Source organism: Nicotiana sylvestris, chromosome 12 (genome assembly GCF_000393655.2).
Source record: "Nicotiana sylvestris chromosome 12, ASM39365v2, whole genome shotgun sequence".
In the NCBI taxonomy this organism is placed as follows: domain Eukaryota; kingdom Viridiplantae; phylum Streptophyta; class Magnoliopsida; order Solanales; family Solanaceae; genus Nicotiana; species Nicotiana sylvestris.
The window spans coordinates 166103534-166116763 of NC_091068.1; the positions used below are offsets into that span (position 1 = coordinate 166103534).

Below are 13230 nucleotides of genomic sequence, written 5' to 3' on the forward strand. Positions count from 1 at the left end.
GATACGGGCCTTCCCACATTGGACCCAGCTTTCATGCGTTGATCTCTTGAGTATTTTGAGTCACTTTCCTTAAAACCAAGTCTCTCACTTTGAAAAAATGGAGATTGGCTCTTCGGTTTAATATCTTTCCATCCTTTGTTTTTGGGCCGCCAACCTTATATACGCCAAGTCCCTGCGTTCGTCGAGCAGCTCTAATCAGACTATTAATGCTTCATTGTTTGCTCTTTGTCCACTTGAAAATACCTCATGGTAGGTTCTCCTACTTTTATCGGGATCAAGGCTTCTGCTCTGTATACGAGAGAGAAATGTGTCTCCCCCGTACTTGATTTAGTCGTTGTTCGGTATGCCCATAGCTCTTTGGGCTATTTGCCTTTGGCTACTTCCAATATCTTTTTGAGATTTTAAATAATTACTTTGTTGTCGATTTTGCCTGTCCGTTTGTGCTCGGGTGGTACGGTAATAATATGATTCTTTTGATTTTCAGGTCTTCAAGGAAATTTGTGACCTTTGCGCCTATAAATTGTGGCCCATTATTGCAGTCTATCTCTTTTGGTATCACGAACCTGAAAATTATGTTCTCCCAAAGGAATACGACTACTTTGCGCTCACTGATTTTCTGGTACGAACCTGCTTCAACCCAGTTAGAAAGTTTAGTCTATTAAAATCAAAAGAAATCTTATCTTACCGGGAGTTGGCGACAGCGGACCGACTATGTGCATCCCTCATTTCATGAATAGCTAGGGCGACAAAATAGAGTGTAATATCTCTGTCTGTTGATGCACTAACGGTGTGTGGCATTGACTCTTATCGTATTTCTGAACATAAACCTTAGAGTCTTGTTCCATCTGGGGCCAGTAGTTTCCTGCCCCAATTAGCTTTAATACAAAGGAATTTGTGCCCGATGATTTTCTATAGATTCCTTTGTGAACTTCTCTCATGGCGTAGTTAGCTTCGGAGGTTCCCAAACATCAGGCCAATGGACCTTAAAAAGATCTTCTATACAATTGACCTCCCTTGAAGCAGTATCGAGCTGCTTTATTGTGTAGAGACCGAGATGCCTTGGGATCATCGGGTAATTTTTCATGCTCGAGATAGTCAATGATCTTATTCCTCCAGTCCCCGACCAAATTAGTCGTGTTTACTTCATAATAGCTGTCCATATCCAATACTGAATGCATAAGTTATACGACCATACCAGAGTTTGGCCCCTTCATTTTCGTGGATGAGCTTAGATTAGCCAGCACATCTGCTTTCGCGTTTTCCTCCTCAAAATATGGGTTATTGACCATTCCCTCAATCTTGCAAGTAGAGCCTGGACTTTCACTACAAATTGCTGCATGTGCTCTTCTTTGGCGACGAAAATCCTGTATACCTGATTTACTACCAGATGGGAATCATATTTGATTTCTATGACCTTAGAGTCCAGTCCTCGGGCCAACTCAAGTTCTGCAATCAAGGCCTCATACTTCATTTCATTGTTAGCCAAGGGAACAATCCTTATGGCTTGCCTCAGCGTTTCTTCTGAATGCGTGATTAATACTACACTGAGCCCCGACCCTTTTATGTTGGAAGCTTCATCTGTGAAAAAAGTCCAGACTCCCAATGTTGATTCCGGCACCATCATCGCTTCTATGATGGCCAAAGGCAACAATCTAGGGCTGAAATCAGCCAAAAAGTTGGGCAAAACTTGTGACTTGATCGCAGTCCTTCTATGTCAAATTCACTCATTTTGACTGCCCACTTGGCCAAATGACCTGAAAATTCAGGCTTGTGAAGGATATTTTGCAGGGAAAAGGTTGTCACCACGGCTATCAGGTGACAATGAAAATAAGGCCTAAGTTTTCGAGCGACGACTATGAGAACTAAGGCCAATTTTTTGAGGTGTGGCTAGCCAATTTTTTGAGAGGCGACTACGAGAGCTAAGGCCAGAGTTGGTTATGAACAAAGTTTTTTCCTGATCCTCCGGATTCATTTTGATTTGATTGTACCCGAAATAGGCATAGAGGAAACTCATCAACTCGTGTCTGGTCATCGCATTAATTATTTGATCAATGTTTGGCAATGGGAACGAGTCTTTTGGGCACGCCTTATTCAAATCCTTATAATCTACGCACATGTGAAATTTGCTATTCTTTTTTGGTACTACTACTACTACTACATTAGCTATCCATTCATGATACTTTACCTCCCAGATTGAACCGATATCAAGCAATCAGGTTACCTCTTCTTTGATGAATTTGTTTCTGACCTCGGCAATAGGGCGTTTCTTCTGCCTTACCGGAGGGATATTAGGATCCAAGTTTAACTTGTGCACAACAACTTTTGGCGGAATACTTGTCATATCTGCATGCGACCACACAAAATAGTCAACGTTAAACTTAAGAAATTCAATAAATTCTAACCTGAGTTTGGGGTTTAGTCTTGTCCCCAAGTGTAGCTTCCTTTCCAAGAATTTCTCAAACAATGCGACTTGCTCAAGTTCTTCCGTTGTGGATTTGGTTGGGTCTGTCTCTTCTGGTACTTGAAAATATCTTGGTACCTGATAGGATTTTGATGACTCCTCCCCCCTGTTGACATTGTTCGGCTCGGGAGCAAGCACTGGCTCATGTAATTGCTATGTCGCATGCTCCTTTCCTTTGTTGCTGGACACTGAGATCGCATTCATCTCTCTTGCTGCCGGTTGGTATCCTCTTATTTGTTTAATTCCTCCGAAGTTAGGAATTTCAGAAGTTGATGGTATGTTGACGGCACAACCTTCATCTCGTATAGCCATGGTTTCTCAAGAGTAATATTTTGGCCCATATCGTCATCTACTACTTCTAAGAGGGTCATCTTCATTACCCTTCTATGCCTTGTAAAAAGGACTAAGCGGGCGTTGCAAATATAATCTGATTTACAAGTCTGGAATCGAATCCCACAGTGAACTAAGGCTTAGCTGCAGTTGTTTAGTATCACTAAGAAACACAAGTCCAAACAATTTCCTAATTATAAAGATTATAATGTTTATTTTCATCTAATTAACTAACAAATCTAGAAAGAAGTAAAACTATCAATTAACAAGGATAAGGATTGGAGACAAGATTAAGGAGGTCTAGAGTTATGATTTATCCAATTGTCGGAATCCTTCCTGCTATGTCTTATATAAATTTCGCCTAAGTTTTCTCTACCGATCGTGAGTACTTTAGTTGTCGTAATTCTCTCTCGAGCAACTACCACAATTTACTAGATGTAATCTCTCGAACTACACTAGCTGGCACTAATTTACCGCTCATTAGGAATGATGTTGTTCAACAACTACCTAAATATGTACTCTTTATCGAGTAGTACACACTAAATAGGTGCAGTCAATTGATGATCATTCAATCAACAACAATAAATATTTAGTTGAACAAGTAGAAAAATCCAATGGCTCAATTATATAAAAATATAACAAGAATTTATCCTACAAAAGGTTCCATCAAAACCCTAGATAACAAATTAACTATTCATAATAGTATGCAAAACTACAATACTAGAATTCATAACCAATAATGAAAATAGAGGTAGAAAGAAGGAGAAACGTGAAGTTGAATCCTTCTCCTTCCTGCTCCTAGTGTATTCTTGCCTCCCTAAAGTCTTCTCTCCTTCCTAAGTAGTGTCTCCCTCTCAAAATCACATTTTAGGATGTATTTATAGTGACTAGGGTTTGTATGGGGCGGATTGTCCTTCTCTTATTTCGGATTGGAGAAGCTTAATTTTTTCTGCTCCAATCCCGGTCTGGCGAAGTGAACCTCGCTTAGCTGTCCGGGATTTTTTCTGGTTTCTTTTGCTCCGGTCCCGATCTGGCAAAGTGAACCTCACTTCACTGTCCAGGACTTTTCTCTTTAGCTCTTTTTTCACAAATTTTTCTCCCATTTGATTCTTTTTCGCGCAAGTTTGTTCCTACACATAAGAAACACGTAATGAGCATATTTTCACTTTAAAAGGGTGTGAACTCTCGCAACTCACACAAGAATTAATACACAAACACACTCAAATATGCACTTTCACCCTTTATCAGCATTTATAGGCAGCAAAATCTCCCCTCGGGTTATTACACTCGCTAAATTGAACCCGGCGAGGAGCTTTGTGGCCGGAATGATACTTCCGGTTAGCTTGGCTTATTCCAACACTCTCCATCGGATAATATTTGTTGAACTCACCGGGTCCACCAAAACATGTTTAATTTTAAAATCTAAAACATTAAGAGAGATAATCAGGGAATCTGCGTCTTCTTCTATGAAGGTGATGTCATCCTCGGCGCCTTCCCGGAGTCTCTTGCTATGGGTCACCAATACCTAGGTCTTTTTTGCTGCCGAGAAAGTTACACCATTAATCTTATTCCCTCTAAAAATTATGTTGATCGTTAGGCGAGGGGGATCTTATCCTGTTTTTGAGGGTTCCGCATTATTCCGATTGCGGTAATAGTTATTCTTAGCCTAGTCGCTTAAGAATTCTCTAAGATGGCTGTGTTTTAGCAATGTCGCCACCTCCTCGCGCAAATGATGGCAGTCCCCTATCCGATGGCCACTAGTCCTATGGTACTCATACCATATATTGGGATTCCTCTAAATGGGATCAAATCTCATCAGCCTTGGGAATCGAGCTTCTTTAATGTTTTTCATTGCAAAACTAGTTCCACTACACTGACATTGAAATTGTATTCGGACAACCTAGGGTAGGTAGAGTCCTGGGGAACCGATGCCCCTTTATCTTGCAACGACCTGTTATTCCGGCCGCGATCAGCTCTTCTGTCAGTACCAAATCTATCCGCTGACCGAAAACTTTTGCCACGTCCTTCGGCTCTCTCGTAGGGTAAATACCGACCTTTGGAGGACCGTCGGTCTGCGTCGAAATAATCCTTCAACTTTTATTTATTCTTCTCTCTATCTCGACCCTTGGTTGATGTTGGAAAACCGAGTTGGTCATCCTCAATTCTTATCTTCGACCCATAACGGTTGTGAACATCTTCCCATGTCGTTTCCTGAAACTCGAGTAGAATTTCCTTTAATTTCGAGAAGCGCTAGAACTCCTCGGATTCAGCCTTTTAGTAAATGTCTATGTTGCCCACTCATCTGGCATGATCGGTAGCAACATCCTCTCCTTCTGAAATCTGGTCACGAACTCCCGCTGCAATTCAGACTCTCCTTATGCAATTCTGAATATGTCAGCCTTTTGAGTCTGTACTTTTTTGGCCCCTGCATGGGCCTTGATGAAAGAATCCGCGAGCATCTCGAAGGAATCTATTACATGCTCGGACAGAAGTGAATACCATGTTAGGACCCCTTTTGTAAGAGTCTCCCCGAACTTCTTCAACAAAACCAATTCAATCTCGTGCATAGCCAAGTCGTTTCCTTTCACCACTGTTGTATAGGTGGTGATGTGCTCCTGGGGATCCGAAGTCCCATCATATTTCTACACATCTGGCATTTTGAATAGCTTTGGGATCAATGTTGGTTCCACGCTTGGTTTGAACGGCAACTGGGTGTACTTCTTTGAGTCCGGTCCTTTCAACATCGGCAGTGCCCCCGGGATTTGATCCATTTAGGCTTTTATTTCCCTCATAAACTACATGAGTTCACTTTTAAAGGGATCATTCTCATTGTTGTCACTGGGTCCACTGTCGTTCCCCTCGACTCTGTCGAAGCCGACCTCACACCTCGGGATGTTGTTATCAACCCTTTATGTTGTTTGGTTTGCGGGAGCACCGGGAGGAACTGGAACACTTCCATTCGCGTTGTTGGAAGTGCCCAACAATGATTGCTTCAACTCATTCATGACCTGATCTTGTCGTGAGAGATGGGCCATAATAGTCCTTTGTGCTCCCTTAATATTTTCACTATTTCCACAACGTGCTCGTCTGCAGCATCATTAGGAGTTGCCTCTCAAACGTGATGTGGATAATGTCCGCTATGGACCGGCGTGGCTACGCCCTTCTCGTTGCGGGTATAATTGATTGAATCTTCGTGTTGAGGCTGATTTCTTTGAGCCTCAACATTGTGCGTGTTGTTGACATTGTTATCTGCCTTTTTAATGATTTTTCGCTAAGAGACAAAGAATTTAAACAGGTTAGTAATAGATGGAAGGATCAACCCAATTACGCAACTGTCTAAGCCCCGCGGTGGGGGCAAACTGTTTACCCGTAAAATGGTATAGTTGAATTTATACGTGGTTTATAGACAAACGAATCGATTTGATCTCAAAATGGTAACTAAATTAAATAAAATGCAAGATTTAATGTTGAAATCGAGATGAGATAACAGATAGCTTGGTTCCGGGAGCAGAGCTTCCGAAGATAGTAGTAATAACAATAAGCGAGAAATAAAATGTTATTTAGCTTAGAATAATGTGTATAATATAAGTTTGTCAGAAAATTCATGTCCCTCTAATGGTTATTGAAATCCCTACTTATAATGGCACCTAGGGAACAAGGTCCTAGGATCAAGCCCCTCTTAAATGACAATTATAGGGACCATTGGAGAATGTGTAACAGCAGGCTATGAATGACATATTCTCTATAACGGACTATGTATTTAATACATCAGAATATTCTTTCATTGAATGATATTAGGTGACAGGCATTCATTTATCTTCATGAGAAACATTCCCTTCGGGGGCTTCTCAGTACCAACCAAGATTGCTGCCTCCGGTATTGACTTCCACCTGTCTAGCTTTTCATTTCTTTATAGTTTCATGTGTCACTCTATTATACGAGTATTTAATATGAACTGATTTTACCCTATACATCTAATCAGTTCAATATTTGCCTTCTATCTGCGTACTATTGCTTCACTCTTGCTCGTTTGGCACGATAATGATAATTAATCATGTGATTAAATTTGATATGAGTTTTATCTCACGTTTGGTTGAGATAAAATCGTGGTATAACTAATTCGGGAATTAGATATTCCGGGATTATAGTGTTATTTTTATCTCTATGGGAGGTTGGGATAACAATCCGGGATAACTAATCCTGGGATAATTAATCCTGGAATAACTTGTTTCCCAACCAAACGACCCCTGAAGATGCTAATAAAATGATCTAATACAAATGAAAAACTAGAAACGTTAACCCATGCACACAATGTAGATGCATCAAACTAATGTCATATATATAGGTTTATCACTTAACTATGGTTGTAAAATATATATATGACATTTACCTCTATTTATCATTTAATTATGTATAGTATAAGGCAATATAAATAGAAGTCAGTAACCAAATTTCTATACATTCTGAGAAATAAATTATTTTTTAAGATTAAAGCAAGTGAAGAAGGGGATCAGGATATTATACTTGGGGAATTGAGGAATACCGACAATCACCATGAATTAAGTAATTGTAGGGACATTGAGATCGATGAAGTCATGGAGGCAATGCGTAAGATGAGAAGGGGCAGAGCTACCGGGCCAGACGAAATTCCGGTTGAACTGTGGAGGTGTGTGGGTAGAGCAGGCTTGGAATGGCTTACTGCATTGTTTAGTGTTATATTCAAGACTAATAGAATGCCTGAAGAGTGGAGGTGGAGTACAATGGTTCCGTTGTATAAGAACAAGGGTGATGTCCAGAGCTGTAACAACTATAGGGGCATCAAATTACTAAGTCATACCATGAAAGTTTGGGAGAGAGTGGTAGAAATGAGAGTGCGAAGGACGATGTCTATTTCAGACAACCAGTTCGGGTTCATGCCGGGACGATCTACCACAGAACCTATCCACCTTATTAGGAGGATGGTGAAACAGTACAGGGATAGGAAGAAGGATCTCCACATGGTGTTTATTGATCTGGAGAAAGCGTACGATAGGGTTCCTAGGGAGGTCTTATGGAGATGCTTAGAGGATAAAGGGGTCCCGGTTGACTATATTAGGGTGATTAAAGACATGTATGCTGGAGCTAAGACTCGGGTTAAGATAGTAGGAGGCGACTATAAACACTTTCCAGTTATTATGGGGTTGCACCAAGGGTCTGCGCTCAACCCATTCCTATTTGCCCTAGTGATGGATGCACTGACTCATCATATTCAAGGGGGGGTGCCATGGTGCATGCTATTTGCTAATGACATTATTCTAATTGATGAGACACGAGGCGGCGTCAACGAGAGGCTAGAGATTTGGAGACATGCTCTTGAGTCTAAAGGTTTCAAGTTGAGCAGGACGAAGACGGAATACCTCGAGTGCAAATTTGGGGTTGAGCCGACGGAAGCGGGAGTTGAAGTGAGGCTTGACTCTCAAGTCATTCCCAAGAGGGGTAGTTTCAAGTACCTTGGATCGGTTATTCAGGGGATCGGGGAGATTGACGAGGATGTCACACACCGTATAGGGGTGGGGTGGATGAAGTGGAGGTTAGCGTCGGGAGTCTTGTGTGACAAGAAAGTGCCACCGTTACTAAAAGGTAAGTTTTATAGAGCAGTGGTTAGGCCTGCCATGTTATATGGAACTGAATGTTGGCCGGTAAAGAACTCACACATCCAGAAGATGAAAGTAGCAGAGATGAGGATGTTGAGGTGGATGTGCGGGCATACAAGGATGGATAAGATTAGGAATGAAGATATTCGAGAGAAGGTGGGCGTGGCCCCCATGGAGGACAAGATGCGGGAAGTAAGACTCAGATGGTTCGGGCACATTCAGAGGAGGAGCACTGATGCACCGGTGAGGAGGTGTGAGCGACTGGCTGTAGTGGGCACGCGGAGAGGTAGAGGGCGACCTAAGAAGTATTGGGGAGAGGTGATCAGACAGGACATGGCGCGACTTAGGATTACTGAGGACATGGCCCTTGACAGGGAATTATGGAGGTCGAGCATTAAGGTTGTAGGTTAGGGGAAAGTTGTGAATATTTCTACAGCACAATAGAGTGAGACTAGCCAGTTAGGAGTTAGACTAAGAATGTCATTGATCGTCTATTGATGCAGGGCTTTACTTGCTAGTTTTTACTATACCAGCCATCTATTTCGTATTTCGTATTATGTATTTCATATCTCTTATAAAGCTGTTATTTTATTATGTATTTTTATGGTACTAATATATCGTGTTGCTTTTTTTGAGCCGAGAGTCTCCTGGAAACAGCCTCTCTACCCTTCGGGGTAGGGGTAAGGTCTGCGTACATATTACCCTCCTCAGACCTCATTTGTGTGATTATACTCGGTAGTTGTTGTTGTTATTGTATTAAAGCAAGTAACATAGGAAGTAAATATGGAACTTTCCATTGCTTTGGAACTCATGTTCTGAGTAAGAATCTAGGGAAACGGCAAAGTAACTCAAAACGAAAACCATCAGAAACAAAAAAGGAATACATTCCCTTCCCACGAAACAACCTCCTTTTGCTTCATATCTTGTACCATCTTTGCCCTATATATATATATATATATATATATATATATATATATATATATATATATATATATATATATATATAAGAGAATTGGAGAGTAGCATCTTAAAGCCATTGATTAGAAGCATTAATAAGATATAAATTCAGAAGAAATACTTGATATATTGCCTTAATGGAAACAGAAGATGGAGCATTAGAAGGTTATTTTGAGCCATCATGTGAGTGGCAACATGAAGAAGGATTTGATGTTCTCTTGGTCCATCTCCCAAGTAAGGAATAATGTTTTAATATCTAGAACTACTGAAAAATAGAAATAAAATACTTGAGAAACTTGGGGTATAAAATTAATTCATGATATACAGGTCGTTTGGTAGGGTGTATAGGAATAGTGCGGAATAAGGTGTATTTGTAATGCATGGGTTAATAATGCAAGCATTAGTTATGCATATATTATTTTTTATCTACTGTTTGGTGTGGTGTATTAAAAATTATAATGCATTGCATAATTTTTAAGAAAAATAGTTATTTACAAAAATGTCCTTGATATTCTCTAGCTTTAAGGGGCTTTAAGAACAATTTTATCTTTAACCATACTAATGCATCCATTAATAGCCTTGATATTACCAATGTAATAGTTTTCTATGCATTACTTATACATAAGATAATACTGAGTATGATGTATAATTAATATTTATATTAGTTATACATCAATTGAAAAAATATACCAAACAATATATTAGTAATGCGTGGAACTAATGCTTTCATTATTCTTTTTAATAACTCCTGCCAAACGATTAAAGTCATTGGCATTCCTTCTTTTGATAAATTTTTTGTTATTGTGACGATGTGACGGCACACTTATTTATTTTTACTTTGCATTCAAGAATTCAAGGATAAAGAAGGTTTGAAGGTACAAATTAGCAATTTTGGAGTTTTAAAAATCTCAGGAGATCGTCAAGTACTGAACCGAACCAGGATAAGGTTTGTCAAAGAAATTCCAGTATCGAAGGACCATAACACAGATGAGATAAAAGCAAAATTTGAAAAAGGTGTTCTCAAAATTACATTGCCAAAGAAAGTTACAGCTGCTTCAACTAATAGAAGTCTTCATAAGGAAGAATATAAAGCAACAACATCCATGGAAATGGAAGTAGGGAAGCAAATATCAAAGAATTCAAGATTAAGGAAATTCAAAAAGGTGGCCATTAGTATTGCAGCTATCGCGCTTGTAGCTTCTGCTCTCTCTGGATTTGCTTACTATATTTATAGGTCTACAATTGTTGAAGACTAACTTTAATTTGTTGTATTATGACCTGAACAAGAATGTAAGAGTATATAATTAAGAACAAAACAAAGAGGTCCACCACGAATTAATTAAGTTTATAACTTTTCCATTTGATTTTTTTCTTATTACGTAAGGCCTTTTGTTCCAATAAGATATCTCAATTATTGTTACATACAGGAGCAGAATTAACTTATTTCTTATCTTATATGCGAACATAATTTTAACTTGTCTTTGAAAACAGAATCTATATTTTTCTAGACTACATAAAAGAAAACACCAACAACAACAACAACCCAGTATAATCTTACAAGTGGGATCTGAGAAGGATAATATGTACGCAGACCTTACCCCTAACCCGAGGGACAGAAAGACTGTTTCAAGGAGACATATAAAAGAAAACACCATTTGGTTAAAAATTTAAAACACATAAAATTACTTCAAAAAATTACGCCAAAAGTAATTATTTACAAAGAGTAATTATGTTATTTAGGATGGATAGAGTATATAGTTGAAACCCGAAAACAAGATGATATCTACTACTACCTCCGTGTCACTTAATTTAGCATTATTTCTTATTAGTTTGTTCTAAAAAGTTTGATATTTTCATATATTTTTTTATTGAAAAGTTTTTATAGTTATATAAATGTTATGAATTGTTCGAATCAATAATTTTAAAGGTCGTATAACCATATATGCATGTTATGATATGTTTAATATTATAAAAATTTACTAATATATAAGGGGAAGACGAAATTTTGGCGAGTCTAAGAGAGATTAGTGCCCACTCATGGGGATAAGGGAAGGGGGACAAAAAGAGGCCCCATAGTCCAACTCAGGTCCTGTCCTGTCGGCGCACCCAAATTTAATAGACGTTTGACAAAATTCAAAAACAAGAAAAGAATAAAGAATTAGCACTCCTACTTTGGAAAATTGAGAGAAGACTTAGGCCTGCTAATGCCAGCTTTATCATCTCATTAAAGTGTAAAACAAACAGTACTCTCCTTTGTCTTATCTTATAAACATGTTTTGGCAATGATTGTTTTTGTCCAAATAGCCCCGTAAAGTTTTCAACACTTTCTATTTTGACACATCAACTAAGATTGTTACCCATTAGACACATAAGGTATATCCAAAATGTTCCACTTGAATACGAAAATAAGTGTGTGAGGTTCAAAACTCCACTAATGTAGCTATATAACTAACGGAAAAAGTCATATCAGTTAAAACAAAGCGACTTGAATTTAATAATATCTAATATCAGACTGATCATCTTTTCTTACCTCCCTCCTCACCTTCGTAACCATATTGATGGAGCCACCTCTGCTTCTTCTACCCGTAACCTTAAAGTTGCCATCTTTTAAAATCTATTCTTCATGTTAGTCTCGAGGCTTAGATTGTATCTTCTGATCATATTTTAGGTCATACCTAATGTTTTTTCCAATAATAATAATTCGCGCTAGTTAGAAGTTGGAAGTTATTTGTGTGGATGATTCTTCTGGCAAATGAATTTGAGAGAGGAAGTGAGGCTTGTTTACCTCGAAAATCCGAGTAACAATTAAACTTGTTTATGAATTAAACTTGTTTATGATTTTAAAGATAACATCGACGTAATACTGCGGGGCATAACATTATTCCCCCCATTGGAACATTCGTCCTAGAATGTTGACTAATGCTGACTATCATTTTCATAACTTATATCTTTCGAATACTTTAGAACTTCTCTTGCCATCTAGGTGACTGTCCTGTGAATGAGTCCAAAGTCTAGGGCATTCCCCTCTTAGGCCTCCTTCTCACACCACAACTTGTAGTTGGAATCCTTTCAATCTCGTAACTGTTACTACCTTTCATCATGCAGCCTATACAATTTTGACCTTGTAAGTGTGCCCAATCTCTAGGATGCATATATAGAGCTTGATAAGATGTCCCTTTGGGCATATATGAGTATACTGAAGTTCTTCGCTCGGTACTCTGTTGACTTCACGAATATTGATCTACAATATACCACTGATAACCTGAAACTTCTTACGTAATACTTCGCCCCTAGGGCTTACGTTACCTCAAGGAATATTCGAAGTGATTCCCATAATCGTATTTCATAGTGTCTCAATGTGATTCACCTTGTGGGGGTATTCTAATTTCGTGCCGCCAACGAAATCTTTTCTCTTTCTTTTTTTATATCATTATTCAAACGAAGGCCCAAACGTCATCCTGTATCTGTCACAATTATACTCTCATTTTATTACCAGGTCAGCATTTCATTCCTTCTAAATGCTATTAATCTTAGACTCATTTTGAGTTTATTAAAGCTATAGTGAGCTTTGTATAACATAGAGAAACTGTCTGCTCTTCTTGTTTTCATGGGTTTAATCCTAAAGACTTATCCATTCTTGTCACTTTTTTTTTCACTTGCCTTTCCTCATCCTTACTCATGTTTCCTTAAAACTTTGTCGATCTACCATTAGCTTGCGACCTATACATATCCATTTATAAACTTTCCTTCAATTTGCTTGTACTATAGATTTCCTTATGTTATTCTGGAACGTCAAGCGAGACATCATATCGTCTCCAACTTTTCTCTATTCTCTTAACTAGATATCTC

General features: G+C 38.8%; 1 protein-coding gene across 1 annotated transcript; it reads left to right on the top strand.

Annotated features, from left to right (window-relative positions):
- Positions 1-9518: 9518 nt before the first annotated feature.
- Positions 9519-10637, top strand: LOC104232832 (uncharacterized). Its single transcript, XM_070164815.1, has 2 exons — positions 9519-9615; positions 10294-10637. The coding sequence occupies exons 1-2, from the start codon at positions 9519-9521 to the stop codon at positions 10635-10637; spliced, it is 441 nt and encodes a 146-aa protein (XP_070020916.1).
- The last annotated feature ends 2593 nt before the right edge of the window (positions 10638-13230 follow it).

Excerpts from the sequence above, each read along its gene's own strand:
- LOC104232832 (XM_070164815.1), top strand. The coding sequence starts at position 9,519 with ATGGAAACAGAAGATGGAGCATTAGAAGGTTATTTTGAGCCATCATGT. Across the intron at positions 9,616-10,293 it reads TCTCTTGGTCCATCTCCCAA|GAGATCGTCAAGTACTGAAC; the intron begins GTAAGGAATAAT and ends TAAAAATCTCAG.